Source organism: Mytilus galloprovincialis, chromosome 4 (assembly GCF_965363235.1).
Source record: "Mytilus galloprovincialis chromosome 4, xbMytGall1.hap1.1, whole genome shotgun sequence".
In the NCBI taxonomy this organism is placed as follows: Eukaryota; Metazoa; Mollusca; class Bivalvia; order Mytilida; family Mytilidae; genus Mytilus; species Mytilus galloprovincialis.
In genome coordinates this window covers 65,954,137-65,975,257 of record NC_134841.1, presented here as the reverse complement: position 1 = coordinate 65,975,257, position 21,121 = coordinate 65,954,137, and the positions used below count along the sequence as shown (strand labels likewise).

At 30.6% G+C, this 21,121-nt stretch overlaps 1 protein-coding gene across 1 annotated transcript; it reads left to right on the top strand.

Moving 5' to 3' along the window:
• Positions 1 to 1,303: 1,303 nt before the first annotated feature.
• On the top strand, positions 1,304 to 17,477 carry LOC143072722 (uncharacterized). The gene is made up of 12 exons (XM_076247817.1): positions 1,304 to 1,463; positions 4,104 to 4,260; positions 5,301 to 5,369; positions 7,008 to 7,084; positions 7,903 to 7,953; positions 9,004 to 9,077; positions 10,083 to 10,202; positions 11,097 to 11,177; positions 14,198 to 14,336; positions 14,905 to 14,987; positions 16,035 to 16,131; positions 17,288 to 17,477. The coding sequence occupies exons 1-12, from the start codon at positions 1,374 to 1,376 to the stop codon at positions 17,459 to 17,461; spliced, it is 1,212 nt and encodes a 403-aa protein (XP_076103932.1). The 5' UTR covers positions 1,304 to 1,373; the 3' UTR covers positions 17,462 to 17,477.
• The last annotated feature ends 3,644 nt before the right edge of the window (positions 17,478 to 21,121 follow it).

Below are 21,121 nucleotides of genomic sequence, written 5' to 3'. Positions count from 1 at the left end.
TGTTGTTTTACCTCACCATATTAAACTTGGAAATTGTGTTGATGGGTCAAGGATACTTCAGCAGACGTGGACTTTTTATATAGTAAAAAATAAAGCTCACATATAAATTGATTTAGCACTGGCGTAGGCGGCGGGATAAGGGCACGTTGTTCCTTCCCTTTCATCAAACTTGATTTTGCTTGTCATTTTCGGAAGTTTCAAAGTTGAGAGGCTCCGTACGGTTAGTCGGGGCGTTCCACAACTTTGCTCTCTTATAGTTCTTGGTCGTGGTAAATCAACTGTGAGATTATTTCTAAAATCATATGAGTTATCTTTAAAATTTAGTATATTGTGTAAAAAAGCTGGACAGGATTTTGTCACAATTTTGTAAGTTTCTAATGTTTTGGTTCTCAGCGTCTGATTTCAAGTGTTTGAAGTTTTAAATAAGATTGTTCAAGTAATTGTTTGTATGATTTATTGTAGTCAGCTGGTTCTTGCAGGTTTTTTGTGTGTTGCACTCGCTAGAAAAACGCCACGAGAGTGAGCAGTGACTAGGTTCTGTATGATGAAAAAATGGTAAATTGTCAATTGTAGTTTTTGACATTTTATTCGTGTGTGATGCAATTCTTTTCAGAATATTTAACTGTCTGGCTGCTGTTTTACATATGTTTGATATGTGTTGGTTAAAGTCAAGCATCAACACAATAGTCACTCCAAACAGTTTTATTTTATCTTTGCATTTAATTGATGCCTTTTATGTTGATTCCATTTCAGTTGAAGACTATGTTTTTCATTGTGTTTTACTGCCAATCGCTATATATGGCTTGGTTATTTTCTGGATTAGCCTGCATTTTATTTAATGAGAACCATTAAATTAGTGCCCTTTAAGGATGTGATAATAAATGCCAAAGAAAAAACAGATTTTGAAATCTGCATAATTATGCTAGTCACCGTCTTTTACAAAGAAACATTTCGTTGATAAAATATTAAATAAAACTGGGCCTAGTATACAGCCCTGTGTGAACCTTTATATATATGTCTAGTTTGACCAATTTTGACACATGGTTTTCATGAGGTAACTGCAGTCGAAAGCTTTACTCAGGTCCACTGATTAAAATGGCTGTTTCCCCCAAAAAATATTTTAAATTCAAAAAAGAAAATTTTAAATCAATTTATTTTAATGAAAAGGCACCAAGCCACGCACAAAAAAAAATATTTATAAAAAAAATAACCACAATATGCCAAACTGATTGTATAAAAGGTGGGTTTGTATTCACTTTTTGTTTATTCCTTCTTTCGGTCTTAATACAAAGCACGACAATTAACTCGCTTCAACGGAAGTGGAAGCCACATGTTCAACAATCAAAACACTATCTTTAAAGTTTAAATTTAACATGAGGAAGCGAACTCTGATTCGTCCTAAAGACGTTGGCAGCAATGCAACTTCGACTGAAAATAAAGCCGATAATTTAAAATCTGGAAAGGTGTTTAAAAGCTCTATTGCATGTACTATAGCAAGTTATCATTATCCCAGAAGTTGGTGTTTTAATGGTAGAAAAATATAGATCACAGAGGGTTCACATTTATTTTATCAATATAATTTGTACTAATTGAAAACATACTTTCCGTTTAAGATTAGAATTGATTTTTGCTGGGTTTTAAAATTAATATAAAGTATATCTATGTATATAGTATTCATCTTTTTAATGTTTCTTCTGAGACTTATAGATATACGTTTTAGTCCCATGGTTTTTTGCATGAGTATAATCCCTTTTAGTATTCTGTGTCCAGACAGGGACAGTCTATACTATCAGGACTGGACATGACAGCCGTCTCTGATGTCACAAGAGTTCAAAGCAATTCATTTCACATTTACAAACGTGACAAAGTGTTCTTCATAACTATATGTTCAAGTTCAATGAAGTAACTTCTTCTTCTTCGGAAGTCCACCCTATTTGCAGGGTCACCGCATTAAAAATATCCTAGTTTTAGGTAAATTTTTTAAAAATGCGTAGTTATTTATAAAATATTAAAATTGTTATGTTTAAATATGTAACTTAGTTTTAGTAAAACAAAATAATAAGGATAAAAGGTAAAAAAAACTTGTATTTACACTGTACAGAGCATACTGTCACAAGATTAAAACACTGTTTAGATTTAAAATTTAAAAAATGGATAAAACCTAAAGTTAATAAGTTTATAAATGTCCACTTGTTAAAAGATAAAAATATGTTTAAGCTTCATCTATGGCAGTGATGATAAAGAGTTAAGATCAATCGAGGTTCCTCATTAGATCTAAAAAAAAATAAAAAAATATTAATTCATGTTGTAAATTTATTTTAACATGTATTATAATTTTGTTACACTTATAACATTGAGGCTAATTTTAGATTTAATATTATCATCTAGCAACAGGTTTAATTCTCTATTTATTGAATTTATATGGTTGGAATGGAACAAATATATATGTCATTAATAAACCATGATGATAAGTTAAAATTTTTATGATTTTTTTTAACATTTTGACAAATTACAAAACACTGTTTTTGAAAGAATTTGTGAATAGTTTTTAAAATATACATGTAAACCTTTAAACTTTGAGATATTTTGTTTGTAAATTTTAAGTGACTGGCATCTTGTTCAATACATGCAATATGTACCCTCTTTTGCAATTTTCTCCAAAACAAGCTGTTCAGTGATAATTGAACTTTTTTTAGCTCAACTTTTGCTATCACTTGACTTCCATTTGGTTTAAGATATTTCTATCATATTCTCCTCTGAAACTACTGAACCAGTTCCAACTAAACTTAAGCTGAATGATCCTTGGGCCAAAATAAAAAAAAAATATCTTTGTTTCCCCTCCCCCATCCGGGTCAGAAATAGGCCCTTGTTCAAAAAATTATTTTCCACAAAAGAAATGAAATTATTTTTATTCCTAATAATTAGAAAAGTGCTTGAAAGCAAAAGGATTGACTATCTAAATAAGAACACTCAAATTGAACACAAAAAATTATAAGTTGCCTCAACTGGACAAGTTAAACCACTCATACTCATGTACATGTACATGTATGACATCCAGTTAAAAAAAAATATAACCTGCTGTCCTGGTCTGTTTACAAAGGGTAGACCGTGGGGAGGGGAAACAGATATTCTTTTACATGTAACCTTAGGGTACTTTATTTAAAATTTGTGTTATATTTTCTGTTTTGTCAAAAAACATGGCTGTCGTGGGTAAAATGCAGTTTTTAGCTCATATCTCAAAAACCAAAGCATTTAGAGAAAATCTGACTAGGGAGTGAAAGTGTTCATTAGGTGAAGTTCTATCAGCCATGAAATTTTTGGATAAATCTAAAAACCCATTGTTGGGTTGCTGCCACTAAATTGATAATATTTAGGAAATTTGGCAGTATTTGGTTTTTATCTTTATTACTACTATTAATGATAAAGATCAACTGTTAACAACAAAAAAGTCAGCAAAGTAAGATCATTAAATAAGTTTATACAACCAAAATTATCAATTGACCCCCTTAAGCTTTCAGCTGGAATATTTTGCTGTTTTCAGCAAATACAAGAAGTTTGAAGCCCTGAAGCAAATACATGTACAGGAACCTGATGTTCAGGGTTGTTGTTTGTTGAGGTGGTTCTTAATTGTTTCTTGTTTTTGGTATATAGATTTAACTGTTGGTTTTCCTGTTTGAATAGTTTTACATTAGTTGTTTTTGGGGCCATTTATAGCTTGCTGTTCATTGTGAGCCAAGGCTCTGTGTTGAAGACTACTGTGACCTATAATGGTTTACTTACAAGTACAAATTGTGAATTGGATGGAGAGTTGACTCATTGGCACTCATACCACATCTTCTTATTTTTACATAGATACATTTCAAAAATATAAATACTGGTGTTTATCAAGATTAATGTATTGTGAAAGTTATCTGATTCTTTTTTTATTTTCAAATTAAAAATGTCAATTTGTGACCTTTTCACATATACTCCTACATGTATGAGCACTGAACAATACAGTTGATAAGTTCCATTTAACAAGTGTTGAGGGGAGTGTGAAGATTTAGCTGGTAAGCAAAAAACATTTAACTTTCAAGTTATACATTTTATTGGTCTATTTCCAGCCAACCACTAGTGTGAAGGCTTCCAGAAAAGAAGTAGCTGGAGTTTGTAGGAAGATCTGTAAAGTTATCCAGTACTTGATATTAATTCTTATCATCCCACCATTTTTGAATTATGCATCAATACAGAAAGAAGTAAGAGAATTGATTCCAGAGAAAGGTAAAATTACAATAGTTTTGGACTTGGTTTGTTAAATATACAGTGCAACCTGCCTAATCCAACACACTAGGGCCTGGGGACCAGAAAAAAATGTCAGATTAAGCAGGGTGTCGGAACTCTCATGTTTTTTCTGCAAGGATAGGCATATTTTGGGACCATGAATATGTGTCGGTTTATGCAGGATGTTGAATACTCAGGGGTCGGATTAGGCAGGTTGCACTGTACTTTTTATTTGTCAAGTTCAGAGAATGTCTTTCATTGTATTAGGTCATGTAAAAGTTTTAAAAGGAAGGACTTGAATCATACAGTCTAGAACTTTTTGATCAAACATTCTAACCTACATAGAAAAATTTCAAGGTCAAAGAACTCAGCATGAATGAAGATTTTGTTTCTATCCTCTGTAAAACATAAGTGAATCAATATCAAGTCCAGTGGAAGTTTTAGGAAAAAAGCAGTGTACATTTGAATTTTGTGTATTTACAGTTACACATTGTAAAAATCATATGATGTCTATTGCAATGATGTGTGTCCAACATTACTTATTTGGTTTTAGAGGTATATCAAAAATATTAATCTAACTAATGAACTGCACTTGGTCTAGGTATACATGAAGTTATGATAATGTATAACATTAATATTATGTTCTTTAACTTTTTGACATAATTCGTAAGGGAATTTTTGATACCTTAATTAACTTTAAAAACCATTACATGATTACCTGGTGTTCATCCAATGATAATTTATATTTTTTCTGAATTGGTTCAACTTTAGTACATGTATATTATTGTATTTTGATACAACCACAAAAATATTTTTTGGATCGTATAATGGTAATATCAGTGTTCTCCCCAGGATTATCAGGCTGTGCTCAGCAAAGCATTTTCTTATATTTGTCATGGTATTATGTTCGCAATTGTTTCTTATTGGATAAAGTATAATTTGGGGACAACAGAATTATTGGAAACAAAGGTACATTGTAGTACATTTTCATTGCTAAATGTATGAAACAAATGGCTCATCTTGATTTATTTTAATTTCAGGAAGTTTGTATGATGTAGGATGGGGTCAAAAGATGTTCAAACTATGTGAAGGACAAGGACCACCAACTGGTTAGAGTGCTATAGAAAATAATACACTATTCTAATTTATTATCTCCCTCCAAGTAACAATTTATAAAAGTAAACCTTTATAGGTCAAGGTACGGCCTTCAACATGGAGCCTTGGCTCGTACCAAACAGCAAGCTATAAAAGGCCCCAAATATTACTAATGTAAAACCATTCAAACGGGAACACCAACAGTCTAATCTATATAAAACCGAGAAACTAGAAATAGTATGAACTACATATTAAAACAGACGATAACATGTACATTAGATTCCTGAATAGGACAGGTGCAAACATTTGCAGCAGGATTAAAGTTTTAATGGTACCAAACCTCCTCCTTTTTCTTGATTTGCATATATTCAATTAATTGAACCTTTAGTTTTTTACTGTAATACTTTTGCATTCAGACAATTTTGTACATTAATTTCCATTTGTATGTGAGCAATGAAAAAAACACAAAGGAAGAAATAGTTAACTTTACAGGACTAGAAATTAACTACATTGCTTTGTTATAACATACACCAGGCTATTATTTCAATTTGGAATTATTTTTAATTATGGAATTTGCATAATTTCTTGTTCTTATAATTTTTGATAAATTCCTTGTTTATTCTGTTTTATTATGTTTTGAGCGGGGCATAACACTTTCCACACAAAGCATTTTGTATAGAAAGTGTTGTGCACGGCACAGAACATTCTATTGAAAATGAGCTATCTTCTTTGTAATAGAAAGTGTTGTGCGCGGCACAGAACATCAAACTATAAAATAAACATGAAATTTATTAAAAATTTCAAGCACAAGAAATTCCAAGTTGAAATAATAGCCTGTTATATTTACTTTCAAAGATGGGTTTATTTTTTATAATGAAATCTGCCAAAGTCTGCAAAAAATGTAGCAAGATTTTTAGTAAAATCAACTACTCCTAAGGTTTTTATGACCACAGTACTGATAATGTTGCTTGCTTTTACATTTTAACATAAATAGCATTATATCAATGAACTGTGATATACATGTATCAACAAATTTGAAGTTGAATGGATAGTTGAGGGTTTGGATGGGGTTAAATGATTTAAGAATAATGCCCTTAAAAAATGAAGATTAGAGAATAACAGGCAAAAAAAAATGAAGATTAGAGAAAAAAAGGGTTCATTTTTTGAAGATTATAGAAAAAAGGGGTTATTTTTTTTTAAAGATTAGAGAAAAAAGGGGTGAAAATTAAATGTTTACAGGATAACAGACACCCCCCCCCCCCATCCAGACCCTTATAGTTGTCTCATTGATAATCTTACTACATCTCTTTATCTTATATATGTAAAATATCAACTACTGTGGATTCATTTATTTTCGTGGATAGTTGAGAACTTCCCTTTTCGTCAATATTTGATTTCGTGGTTTTGCCAATCTCTCTATACAAAGCCTAAATATTGAAAATATGCTATTTGTTGAACATTTGAACCTGCACCCAAGAAACCCACGAAAATTAGTATCCAATGAATAATAATGAAATTCACAGTATCTTACATTAATTAATTAATTGTACTTCTGAGAGAAAAAAAATGAACAGAAAAGCAATTAAAATGTTGATGAAAATAGTATAATCTTTATATTGTGTATATATGTAACAAATAAGTATATTTTTCAGTTATATTTGAGTCACCTGGAGGAATGACGTCGGATGTATGGTCATTGATTTATCCACAAGTCGCCAAAATTGCCAGAGTAAGAAGACATTTTAACAGGGTTATAAATCTTTATGCACATAATATAAAGACATTAGCGACCAATATATTTTGGTTTAACAAAAATGGCTAGTTATAGAAGAAATAAGGTATAAAAAAGTGTAGGTTTGTTTTCTGGAAAAAAATCTTTGGGAATTTTTATGGCCTATTAGTATGAGTTTGAATAGATATTTAAGCATTTCGGATATGTTAAAAATTTATTGTTGACTTGATTTCTTACTCGTCTTAAGATCACATACAAGATCAGACAAAGCAGACTAAAATTAAAATATGACATTTTTTTCAAACATTTATGAAAGTGAAATTGTGAAATAACATTTCACTATAAGCAGTCAGTTTTGTTCAATTTTGTCAAAATATGCTCAAAGCATTGATGACTTTAAATCCATATTCATGCAAACTTCAATTTAACCCATTATTGTCATTGGCTAAGCATATTTAGTTATTAGAAAAGCATTTTTTAATCTATGGCTTGAAATCAAAAAGACCTAGAAAAATCACCACTAATCTTAAGATTGCACAGGCAAATACTGTGTATTAATATTTATTGTTCTTCCCTTTGCCTATACCACCCTGCTCAGCCTTTTGTAAAATTGCATATTACAGCTTTGTGACATCAAATACATTGACTTTGCCTTAATGACTTTGACCAAGACATATCAGCAACCTCATTATGAATGAAGCTGATTAAACAAACCTGAAAAAAAACACATGTTTCTATCATGCAAAATACACAAATACAATTCGCTAATTGATTATGAGATTCTCATCATTTATATTGGTTTTTTTATGTTATAGGTATGTGTATATGACAGAGCTGGCTTAGGATTTAGTGAAAGACCTTTAACTGTATGTTTGATATATATATGATAATTTCCTATGTTCTTTTGAACAATATTAAAACTTTTTATGAGATTGTCCACTATTTAATGTAAGAAAAAAGTATTCTTTTTTTCATATCTTACAAATGTAACTTGATAAATTGTCTAGTACTTATTATAGGCATCGCATTGATAAATGGTAAAAATACTAAAAAACCTCTTGATTTGATGAATTCTAACCTCGGTAAATTATAACTTAATCTTTCAACAGTAGGACATATAACACTTAAATTCATCACTTTATGTTTCTGACAGTGGAAGGACATTGAATACGTTAATTCAAAACTTTATCTTTATGTGATAGGACACATCTATACTGTAAATTCAGAAATTTTTGTGAGGTTTTTATTATTGCAAAAAATGCGACAGGGTAACAGTCGCAATAATTTAAACTCACATTTTGAAATTAATTATATGAATTTAACAGGATTTTTCTCAATATCGCAAAAAATAAAATCATGTTTAAGTCCAAAATGACAAAATCGCAATTGTAATAATTCTATAATGAAAATTCAAATATATATAATCTAAATAAGCAATGAATTAGCATGTTCACCATTCCTTGTATGGAGGGATAAAATACTTCTGATCGTGCTACACTGTACAGCGTAGACACGGTTTGTAATGGTGAAAGTTCCTCCATCGTTCAATTTTCATCCATGGAGATCCCTGGTATATACACGCTATAATTTCTGAATTTAAAGTACATTTAATCAATGAATATGTAGAGATAAAAGTATTTTACAACTTATTTCCTAATGCATGTAGAACAAGACTTTGGTTAGCTTGCTTTGTTTGTATATTGTACAATTGTAATTGGGATAACGTCCAATCACATTTAAATATAATATATACAGGTCAAAATATGCCTATATATATTGTCAGAAGATGTCAATGTTAATTACAAAGCTTGAATTAACTTTTATACAAACAATGCAAGCAAGCCTACCAAAGTTTTACTCTTAAATTAGCTGTAAACAAATTTAGTATGAGTACATATAAATGGTATTTTTTTCAGAATGCTACTGAAGCTGATGGGACTGATGCCAAAAGTAATTACAAAAATAAATGGTTCCCCTTTACTGTAGAAAGGTGAGATATTAGTCTATGCTTTGGTAGACTGCATTCATTTGTAAAATATTGTAAATGGAATAAAATGCCATTTAAATGTTGTATTTACCGAACACTATGATTTTACACATGATAACAAATTTGAAAATTTTTGTCACATTTTTCACAGGAACTTCAATTCAAGGATTTCTGAAATTTGGTTTCAGGGTTTATATAAGTCTGCTATACCTTGTGATGTGTTTTCAGATTCATCAATCAACAACGACATCTTCCTGTTAACCTACACTTGTATGATTTTACACATGATAGCCAAGTTGAAAATTTTCGTCACATTTTTCTCAGGAACTACAATTCAAGGATTGCTGAAATTTGGTTTTAGGGTTCATATAAGTCAGCTATACTGGTTGATGCGTTTTCAGATTCATCACTCGACATCTTCCTGTTTACCAAATTCTTGCATATTTTTACACTATTACATGTAATTTTATCCACTTGCGGCGGGGGTATTATCAGTGAGCAGTAGCTCGCAGTTTCACTTGTTTTTGCTCTTTTGACTCATTTATTAATCCCCTATCAATATATGCTAGTGTTTTGAAAAGTTAATTATTTTGAAACTGAGAAGTCAACTCCCTTAATATTTTTCCTTATTTTTAGAATTGTCAGGTTGTTGATGATAAATCTTTGATTATTTCTGTTAAATTAATTTACATCTTTTATATGCTCAAAACTATTTAAAGCTTGATATGTATATATAGAAAAACTGTCTAATATTGTAGACTGCATGTAGTTCTTTAGATGTCTTTTTTGTAGTACATTGTAATGGTATTGTTAAATGTTGTATAATTTTATAATGTTTTTTTTAGATTGAAAAATTGGTATAAACTCGATCTGCATTTAATTTTCTAATGTCATCATCTCCAATCTACTATCCAAAAAAAAATGTCTTCAGTGCATGTCATGTTTTATAGATTGAACTTTGAAAAATTAGATAACTTGGCTATTGTTCAATAAATTGTGTAATTTCAGAATGGCAGATGATTTATATCAGCTGATGACAGTCAATAGCCAGGAACCACAACCGTTTATACTCGTTGGAGCAGAACTAGGAGCTTTAGTATCTCAGTTTTATGCCCAGATGTTTGAAGGGTAATTTCTAACTATGCTTAGTGCCAATCATATAGCAATTTTCTTAGTTTTTACTGTGGATTCATTCATTTTCGTGGATTATGATAAAATTTAATTTTCGTGGATACTGCCTGGATTTCTTGGTTTTGCCAAATCTGCATTCAAGCCTATAGAAAATTTTGTTGAAATTCAATCTATGGTTCATCTTAACCCACTTAATCTATGAAAATTGGTATCCCACAAACAATAATTAATCCTCAGTTACTTAAAAATATTAGTGAAAATATCTGTTCTTATATTAAATTCACTAAAACATTAGCCCTTAAAAAAGTCAATCTCAAAAAGAATGTCATACAATTCCTTTGCAATATCATATCTGGTGTGAGCAGATATTTTCACACTCACTGAAAAAATATATATGGTGCTTTAAGGCCAGAGACCACAATGATTAATTCCTCTATCAGTTATTTATAACGTTATGTTGCATTAAAAAAAAAAATCTCTTTTTTTTGTCTCTTTTTGTAATGTACAGTCATGTACAAAAATGTATCCAATTTTCAGAAAAATTGTATGTTTACATCATACAAATTTGGCCAATACACATCCATACTCCTATAGGCAAGTCAAGAGATGTTCCGAAAAGTGTAAATATTACCTTTTTGCACCTGGCCTAATCACTCTTTCCATATACAAATCAGTTAAATATAACATCCAAAAGTTTATTTCAGCTCTCTTCTTTTATTTCCACCCCATAAAGACCAAGAAATGTATGAGAAAGGGAAAAAAGAAAAAATACACTATAATTAAAGGGAACTATAATCGTGTTGGTAAAACTTTCGCAGATTTTTTTTATAGAATTCTTAATAATCTATATTTATATTCTATTGAACTTTTACTTTAACTATTAATTTTCAGACAAGTTTTAGGAATGGTACTGATCAACCCTTTATCAGAAGATTTATTTGAACAAGATGGTGGAACTTGGCTTCAACATTGGTAACCATAAAGCAGTACATATTTATAAACTTTTAATTGATTAATATCTCAAGTTTTTTCAGTACATTTTAATGATTGATCCCCAATTACCTGCTTCAGAATCTGATACATTATGGATAATTTTTTCAACAGCATACACCAAAATATTGTGATTGGTTAACAATATTCTAAACAATCTGATGCATTATGGATAATTTTTCAAAGGCATCCACCAAAATGTTGTGATTAATTTGCAATATCCTTAACATTCTGATGCATTATGGATAATTTTTTCAACAGCATACACCAAAATGTTGTGATTGATTAACAATATTCTAAACATTCTGATGCATTATGGATAATTTTTCAAAGGCATCCACCAAAATGTTGTGATTAATTTGCAATATCCTTAACATTCTGATGCATTATGGATAATTTTTTCAACAGCATACACCAAAATGTTGTGATTGATTAACAATATTCTAAACAATCTGATGCATTGTGGATAATTTTTCAAAGGCATCCACCAAAATGTTGTGATTGATTAACAATATTCTAAACATTCTGATGCATTATGGATAATTTTTCAAAGGCATCCACCAAAATGTTGTGATTGATTAACAATATTCTAAACATTCTGATGCATTATGGATAATTTTTCAAAGGCATCCACCAAAATGTTGTGATTGATTAACAATATTCTAAACATTCTGATGCATTATGGATAATTTTTCAAAGGCATCCACCAAAATGTTGTGATTGATTAACAATATTCTAAACATTCTGATGCATTATGGATAATTTTTCAAAGGCATCCACCAAAATATTGTGATTGATTAACAATATTCTAAACATTCTGATGCATTATGGATAATTTTTCAAAGGCATCCACCAAAATGTTGTGATTGATTAACAATATCCTTAACATTCTGATGCATTATGGATAATTTTTTCAACAGCATACACCAAAATGTTGTGATTGATTAACAATATCCTTAACAATCTGATGCATTATGGATAATTTTTCAAAGGCATACACCAAAATGTTGTGATTGGTTAACAACATCCTTAGCGATGAATTTAAACAATATTTCATTGTGCATTCTTGTAAATAGGAATAATGCAATTACACATATTCCTTATTTTCTGAAACTGCAAATTGTCAAACCAAGACATATATATGAATTTGCACTCCTTTCATGAGTCTCTCAATCTGTATATTATTATGAAACTTTTCTGTTTCTGAAGGTTTGTTAAGGTAAGAGATATTTACAGGGTTTATAGTCAAGTAATGAGAAACAACATATTTTTCTTGTTTTAGTTTAGGTCCTTGTTAAATTTTCTAAAATAAAATGTGACATCAACAATGATAAATTGAATAATCCTCATTTTATTTAAATAGGGAAAAAAAGGATATGCATTGTATGCATTGAAGACCCTTTGGTGGCCTTCAGCTGCTATCTGCTCTTTGGTTGGGTTGTTGTCTCTTTGACATATTCCCCATTTCCATTCACAATTTTATATTCAACAGATTTTTATATATAGTATAGTTACAGTTCATGTTTGAGTTTTGTTTTATTTGTCGTTATTAAAAGGAATTGTGAGAAACCATTCAAATCTAAATGCAAGATCAGTTTTTAGGGATAATAAGATGTTTACAAATAAGAAAAAATAATTATTTTGCATTTCTAAAAACCGCATAGTATTTATGAGGGAGGGGTAGGAGGGGTCCTGATCCTGAAATCCCGGGCTTAAAAACATGAAATCCCGAAGTCCCAAATTTAAAGAAATTTAAATGCTGACATCCTGTAGACATAATTTGACAGAAATTATCACCTTTGTTTTAATAATTCCAATAGGGAACATACTTTGACATTTTTTTCTTTTTTAATCCAAAAAAGATTACAATTGGTTAAGTTTTTGAGCAAATACTTTTGAATTTGAGACCCCAGTGATTTCTTGGGTTTTTGTCGAGCCTTCGACTTTTGTCGAAAAAGCGAGACTAAGCGATCCTACATTCCGTCGTCGTATATTCACTCTGTGGTTAAAGTTTTTGAAATTTTAATAACTTTCTTAAACCATACTGGATTTCTACCAAACTTGGACAGAAGCTGGTTTATGATCATAAGATAGTATCCAGAAGTAAATTTTGTGAAAATAAAATTCAATTTTTTCCGTATTTTACTTATAAATGGACTTAGTTTTTCTGCGGGAAAACATTACATCACTCTGTGGTTAAAGTTTTTATAATTTAAATAACTTTCTTAAACTATCCTTGGTTTGTACCAAACTTGGACAGAAGCTTGTTTATGATCATAAGATAGTATCCAGAAGTAAATTTTGTAAAATGACAAATCCAACTTTTCCATATTTTACTTTAAATGGACTTTTTTTCTGCCAGGAAACAAAACATTCACTCTGTGGTTAAATTTTTAAAAATTTTGATAACTTTCTTATACTATTTTTTATTTGTACCAAACTAAGACAGAAGCTTGTTTATGATCAAAAGCTAGTATCTAGAAGGAAATTTTTTTAATATTTGTACCTGTGTATCTGTATTTTACTTATAAATGGACTTAGTTTTTCTTCCAGTTAACATTACATCCAGTCTGCAGTAAAAGTTTTTAAAACATTTATTAGATTCATAAACTATCCAGGATTTTTTACCAAACTTGGACAGAAGATTCCTACAATCCAAACATGGTATCAAGCGGAATATTTTTATTGAATTTTTCCCTCATTTTTGTTGATCCTGCAATTTACAGCAAAAGTAGGCGAGACACTGGGTTCCGTGGAACCCTTACAATTTTTTTTTAACTAAATAGTATTAATTTGTTAATTCAAGCTATTTGGACTCCTATCTCAACCAAGTGATAAGTGAGTTAATTGAAAAAGAAAAAAATGTCAGCCATGTAGTTGTGAAGAAAAATAAAGAACTGAAGAAGGCCAAGGGTCGAAACGTCTTAAAAATTGGTTTATTACTTCAATAATGTAAAGAAATTACAAAATGTATCACATAAATAAAATTTATCTATTTTTAGGTATAATTATATGATTCCGTCCTATCAGACTTTACAGTTAGGAGCAGCACTAGGTATAACAAGACTTGCATTACTGTTGGGACTCCTATATCAACCTATGTCAGGTGCTGAACTGCCAGAAAAAGTAGAATATAGACAGGTATACAGTAAAATAGTTTCTTGAAAATTAACATATTAATGATTCTGAGTAAATATTCAAAATGTATTTCTTATGGTCTTATTTGGTTAGTATTTATTTTCTATCTTATCAGTTATCCGAATGCTAAGATCTAGATATTTTTAGTTGAGAATTGAAAATTGCCAAATAAAGAGACATGCTAATTTTATTTGAGATTGTCACATTGGCTCAGAAGCTAGGCTCTTTGTAATAAAATAGATTAAATTAACAAATTAATACTATTTAGTTAAAGCAAAACAAGAAATTACTGGGGTCTCAAATCCAAAAGTAATTGCTGAAAAACTAAACCGATTTGTTGTGAAAGCTGCCGTTTCTGAAAGAATCTAGACTTACTTATATTAATGGTTGATTTTTTATACTGGGAAATAGAATTTTTTTCAATGATTGAAACTATCAATTGCCGAACTTATTTTTTAATAAGCTTAAAGCAAGTGATAAGTGAGTAAATAGTGGATTGTACTAGTAACTCTCAAAATTAATTTGTTTATAATGAGTGCGATTTCTTGATACAAAATTTATTTGATTTCAGAAACATTTAATGTGCCATCCCAAACATCTTAGCTCAGTAGTAGATGAACACCATTTTGTAAATGAATCTTTTTCACAAATGAAGTAAGTAATATATATGAAAGTAAAATTTGTTGTAAGATTGCCAATTTGTCAACTTCCCACAAAACACCAAATGATGTAGATGTTAGATTTATAGGTCACTGTATTAACTTCAACATTGAGTAAAAATCATACGTGCATGTAGAATATTTTGTACATGTATATCAAACATGATAGAAATTCCATGTGTAATGAACACAGTATTATCTGATAAATGTTTTTTCAGTTCCTCTTGTTTCTGGACTGAATATTATAAGTATCACTGATCATTGGTTTTAAACAGTATACATAATCTTTACCTTGTATCTATTAAATCCAATAAGTATAAAAGGATGAGATAATATTTTAGCAGGAGAATATAACAGGAAATCAAAAGAATCAGGTGAGGAAAGACTGGATACGAATTGGACGTCTCAAAATTCCTTTTTTCAACAAAATGACTTGATATCTTGAAGTTTTATACTATTGAATCATTGATTAAAATTTGTATAAGATTGCTGTTAACTTTTACTAATTAGATTACATGTTATCCTAGAAATGAATTTTTAGATGCCCAAACACCCATTGTTTATTTTTTGGAAATTATCACCAGATGGTATAAGGGAGATAATCCTTAGTTTATTTAAATCCTGTTTTCTAATGAATTTTATATTTACAACTGATGTCAGTCTTTGGCTAAAATTGTACATCCTTAATATTTAAATATTATCTATTGTTAATTAAAAGGTATGTGTATATCTTTAGAAGTGTTTTAGATTAAGTCCTATTAGAATATGAAAATTAGCAAAATGCCATTGAACACATTCACAAACACAATCACAAACCAGTTTTAAAAACATTTACTTTTCAATAAATTACATTGCTGTTTTATACATTTAAAAAGAATAAAAAAATTCTGTCATTTCTACATAGGATTCAAAATACGTTAGTTAACCTGAGCGAATATCCCTTACATTGGAAAATTCCTGAAACATGATAAAATCCAATCTGTATTGTTTAGATGTCTGTTGGTTTGTTTTTAAATTCTAGTGTGTATTCTTTACTTTTCAGGACATTACGGATGATAAAGAGTTTACCAGACAATATATCAGTTACAGTTATAAATGGAAATTATTATGATGAACAAATGCCCAGTTATTTAAACAAAGTATGTTATAATACAGGTCTTGCATACACCATTGAGTTGTAGCAATGATGAGATAGTAAAAAAGTCTGTTGGGGACAATACCGGTACTATTTTTCCATGCCTGTCAGAAATCATTCCATAGAAGTGTTTTCACTCTAGAAGTTATTTGTCTCCTATTTTCAATAAATTAAACACTTTTTATTTAATTTGTTAGGATTCTGAAATAAAACAAAATATCTGGTGTTTATTGTCATGAGCTTGCCTATGACACTAGATACGGTGGAATTATTCTTTTTCGTGGGAACCAATTTTCATAGATCGAGGACAATTTGTTTTTTAATGGATATTTGATTTCATTGTTTTGCAAAAAAGTCTGTGTCTGTACAACTTTATAGAAAATTTATGAGATTGTTCACAAAAACTAATTACTATGATTGAAATATTCATTGTTTTGTTTATTTTGTATTTGAATCGAGATAACCTTATTGCACTTTAAGATTTGCCTACATATAACTAAATTTTATCAAGGATGACAGACGAAGTACAGTGGCGGATCCAGAACTTTTCCTAAGGGGGGGGCCGCTCCAGTCATGCTTCAATGATTCCCTATATAATCAACCAAATTTTTCCCACAAAAGGGGGGGGGCCCGGGCCCCCTGGATCCGCCTATGAAGTACACTTAGTGATGATACTGTTTATTTTCGTTGGTGTAAAATTTCGCAATTTTCATTTAACAAGGTATACAAAATATTTTGGCAGTTATTATTTTGGCGACTTTAAAACTTTTATCAATAGTTTTGCATGTGCCCTTTTAAGTAAGTGGAATTTATATTGGAAATTTTGATCTATATGCAAAAATGTAAACCAGCGAAAAAATAACCCGCTATACAGTTATAGCTCACTTGAACCTCTGGTCAGGGGAGTTAAAAATGTCTAATATTTAATAATTGAAGACAAAAATGGAAAATTTTGTTTTTAAACACAACTGTACTGAATAAATCTTGATATAAGCTACAAAATATTCATTATACCTTGCCTACTAAATCACCACAGGGCGGCAAATACCTGGGTTTTATGAGTAAAGACCAGCCCAGTTAGGAATATTGATTTGACAATTTTGTTTTAATGTAATCATAGAAAATAAATTGCCTAATTTTATAATCATTTTCTGTTTCAGGCTTGGGCTAAATCAGAACAGACATTACTGACAAAACATTACCCTAAGGCAAACCATATAGTTATAAACGGTGCAGATAAACATATGTTATATAGAAATCCTAGAGCAGTCATAGATCCAGTCAGTCGTATCATCAGACAGTATAAAAATAGAATGAAAACAAAACAGCAATAAAATATAAATCTCTTAACTGATTTACATTTTTTTTTTACTTTTTAGTTTTCGTTTCTCTAACGGTCTCAGCTCTGCATTTGTCAAATTAAAAAAATGATAACAAATTACTATGACATTCTCTGGTATTGCCATTTTGGAAGTACAGTGTATAAAAAAGGTGACTGTTGAATAATGACATGCAGAAAGAACACATTTTTGCTATTCACTAGAATTTGTTTCAATTTAAATATAAGATGTGGTTAGGTATGATTGCCAATAAGAAAACTCCCCTCCAGAGATCAAATGATGTTGAAGTTAGCAACTGTAGTTCACAATACAGCCATCAACAATGTCAGAGAAAAATCAATACAGCAAAGCAAGCTATTAAACAAGAGTGCACATACTGAAATGTCTTGCCTTCTTTACTTACTATTGATTTTATGTTGATAGTCTTAAATACAAATCTTTAAAATCACATAAACTTAACTAGATCCAAGAAAATGAGGTCATGGTCAGATAAACCAAAATGAACTAAATTTAAACCTTGTATTCATTCCATACAAAAACTATGCTTTAAATATAGTTGACCTATTGCAAACAGTATTAGCAAAATAGACCAAAACACAAACATTTTTGTATAACCACTACACCATGAAAATCAGGTCAAGGTCAGATGAAACCTTCCAGTTGGACATGTACACCTTACAATAATCCATACACCTAATATAATAGACCTTATGCTTATAATATCTGAGAAATTTATTTGACCACAAAAACTTAACTATGTTCAATAATCCATGAAATGAGGTCAAGGTCAAGTGAAAACTGTCTGACGGGCACGAGGACCTTGCAAGATACGCAATTACCAAATATAACTATCTGATTACCAATATTAAGAGGGAAATTAAGAATGCTAGAAATCTATAGCAGAGGGGGCATTGAGTTTTACCCTTGTCCATCTGTAAGTACATTGGTTTCCGTTCTCTTTAGTTTGCCTCAACTTAATGCTATTAAACTATATACAATGCTTATTACCACAAAACACAGATTAAATTTGAATTGTGGCATCATTTTAATTTTCAAGTAGTCCCTTAACTATGGAAATGAGGTCATGGACAATGGCCATATGAAAAGACAGAAACTAACAAGGCATCTATATACAAAGTATTAGGGATCCAGGTCTTATACCTTCTTAAATGTTAATCTTTTAAGGTGGTATGGGAGTCTAAAATAAAAATGATAGAATTTGTTCATACTTTGCCAAAACGTTGTTTCTATTGATACATGTTGAAAAATATAATAAAAATGATAGGTCACCGCGCATTTTCTCAAGCTACAGGACGGGACAAAATGACACATTTTGTATGGATTATACAGGAAAAAACACCATTTTGTGATTAGAAACTAAACAAAATGATAGAATTGTTAAATACTTCAGGAAAAGATAGCTTTCAGACACTGTTTTGAGAATATCAAAAGAAAAGATCGGGTCACCGTACGTTTTTTCTGGCTAAAATACAAAATAGGAAAATTCCATACCGAATCCTTCAGAAAATGCACTTTTTTTTAGAGTTACCACCCCTTAACAAAACAACCAAAAATAATTATATTTGCAAAAATATCAATATTAAGAAGTTGTATTCTTATAAATTGGTACTTTTAAATGAAAATGTACAGTAAACATCTGCATTCCTGCATCAAATTTTGCTAACTTGATGGAAAATCTGGACCTTTGATTCTCTGTTTTTTACAATCCAAGATGGAGGAAGTCACCCATACCACAGAAGTAAGCTAATGCTGCTGCTGCTGAGGGATCACTATCCCTATGTCAAGCTTTCTTCAAGTATGAACCATGAAAATGAGGACAAGGACAATGGATATATGACACGAAAACTAACATAAGGCATCTATACACATGGAAAAAAGTATTGCAACACTGATTTTTTAAAACTTGAAAAATCAGCCTCTTTTTTTGGATGAAATATAATAAAATATATGTATAATATTATTGAAACATAGTTTATGATAACATTGGCATTGAAACGAACAAAAAATGTTTGAAAAAAAAATGATTTATATAACCACAATTTTAATAACAAAATGAAGTGTTTTTTGTACAAAAAAATGCATTTTACAACTTTTACTGTAGTCCAACTTTACAATGTCAGACATTTCAAAATTAATGTTCAGATGACTGTTCACATCATGGTTGTTCGTTATACGCCAAAGAATTAGTACTTTGTGCGCAGCCTCCTTTCAAACAGGTAACCGCATCTTAACGTCTTCTGATTCCTGCCATAAATTGACTAATTTGTTGCTAAGGTAGCAGCAACCATTTCTGATGAAGGGCATTGTTTATTTCATGATGTGTTTGAACTGGGGTGTCTTTCGCGCACTTTCCGCCCAATAGTGTCCCAAATATGCTCGATATGGTTCAAATCCGGGCTACGATCGGGCCAAGGAAGATGAACCGAATTCCATTTGAACATTGGATCTTCCTCCACGATGCTAATTTCCAACTTTGGCGAGCTCTGCACTACGTTTTATACGGAAAACTGTGTGTCTGTTCGTTAGCAAGGGTCTCCGAAATGGTCTTGTCGCACGATAACCAGTACCGATGAGTCGATCTCAAACAGTTCTTATTAAAAGGCTCCTGTATGGCCACCACTCTCTTTTTAGGATTGTCTTGTATGCAATGGGTTTCTTTCTGACCAACCTTCATTATGCTTGATTTTCCCTAGCAAATGGTATAGGGGGTCTTCATTATCTTGGAAGGTCTTTAACAGCGTTTATTGCCTGATTTTTATTCTCAAAACGACTTATAGTGGAATGGTGATGACCAACAATACGTGCAGTTGTTACATCGACATCCCTGCTTCTCTTATGCTGATATTCTGCCATCTTGCTGCAGTTAAGAGTTGTCAAGGACCCATTACAAGGTGTCAATCACATAACTTTAAAAACTTGGTTATTTAAAGTGTTGAAAACAATGAGGATGAAAACACCTGTTTTGCTGTTTACGGGTTCAGTAGCTGTATGTGCAGATAAAACTTATCGATTCGATATCTATTGATTAAACTCATGTGATACTTAAATAATGTTTAACTAGTTCTATTTTACCAAATTATATCACAAAAAAATAAAGAGTGTTCTTTTAATTTCAATTTCAATTTGGTGTTGCAATACTTTTTTCCATGTGTATATATACAAAGTATGAAGGATCCAGGTCTTCTAACCTCTGAAATAATAAGCTTTGTACTAAATCCATTAAGTGTGTGGATATGTTAAGATTAATATTTCAGTTGTTATTGGCTTTGAACTAGCTGTCAGTAACTGAGAGTACACTCTGATCTGTACACAAGTGTCTTTTTATTGTTGTGATGTAAATAAGTAACTGTTGTGCCCACTCTTGTGTGTTTTTTTAGATGCATATCTGCTTTGAATTTATCTGATGAGTTTAGCCATTTTTAACTATTTTTTATAGTTTCTTCTTCATGTTCTGTTGCACCACTATCCAAGGTTGGGGAGGGTTGATGACTTCATACAAGTTAGACTCAGCCACATTATTTATGTGTCTATCCAAGTTCAGGAGCCTGTAATTCAGTGGTTGTTGTTTGTTGTACATCATATTTGTTTTTTATCATTATTTTCATTTATAAATCAGGAAGTTAGTTTACTTGG

Coding starts and splice junctions, on each gene's coding strand:
- LOC143072722 (XM_076247817.1), top strand. CDS start 1,374: ATGAGGAAGCGAACTCTGATTCGTCCTAAAGACGTTGGCAGCAATGCA. Junction 11,178..14,197: donor GGAACTTGGCTTCAACATTG/GTAACCATAAAG, acceptor ATCTATTTTTAG/GTATAATTATATGATTCCGT. Junction 16,132..17,287: donor TGCCCAGTTATTTAAACAAA/GTATGTTATAAT, acceptor TTTCTGTTTCAG/GCTTGGGCTAAATCAGAACA.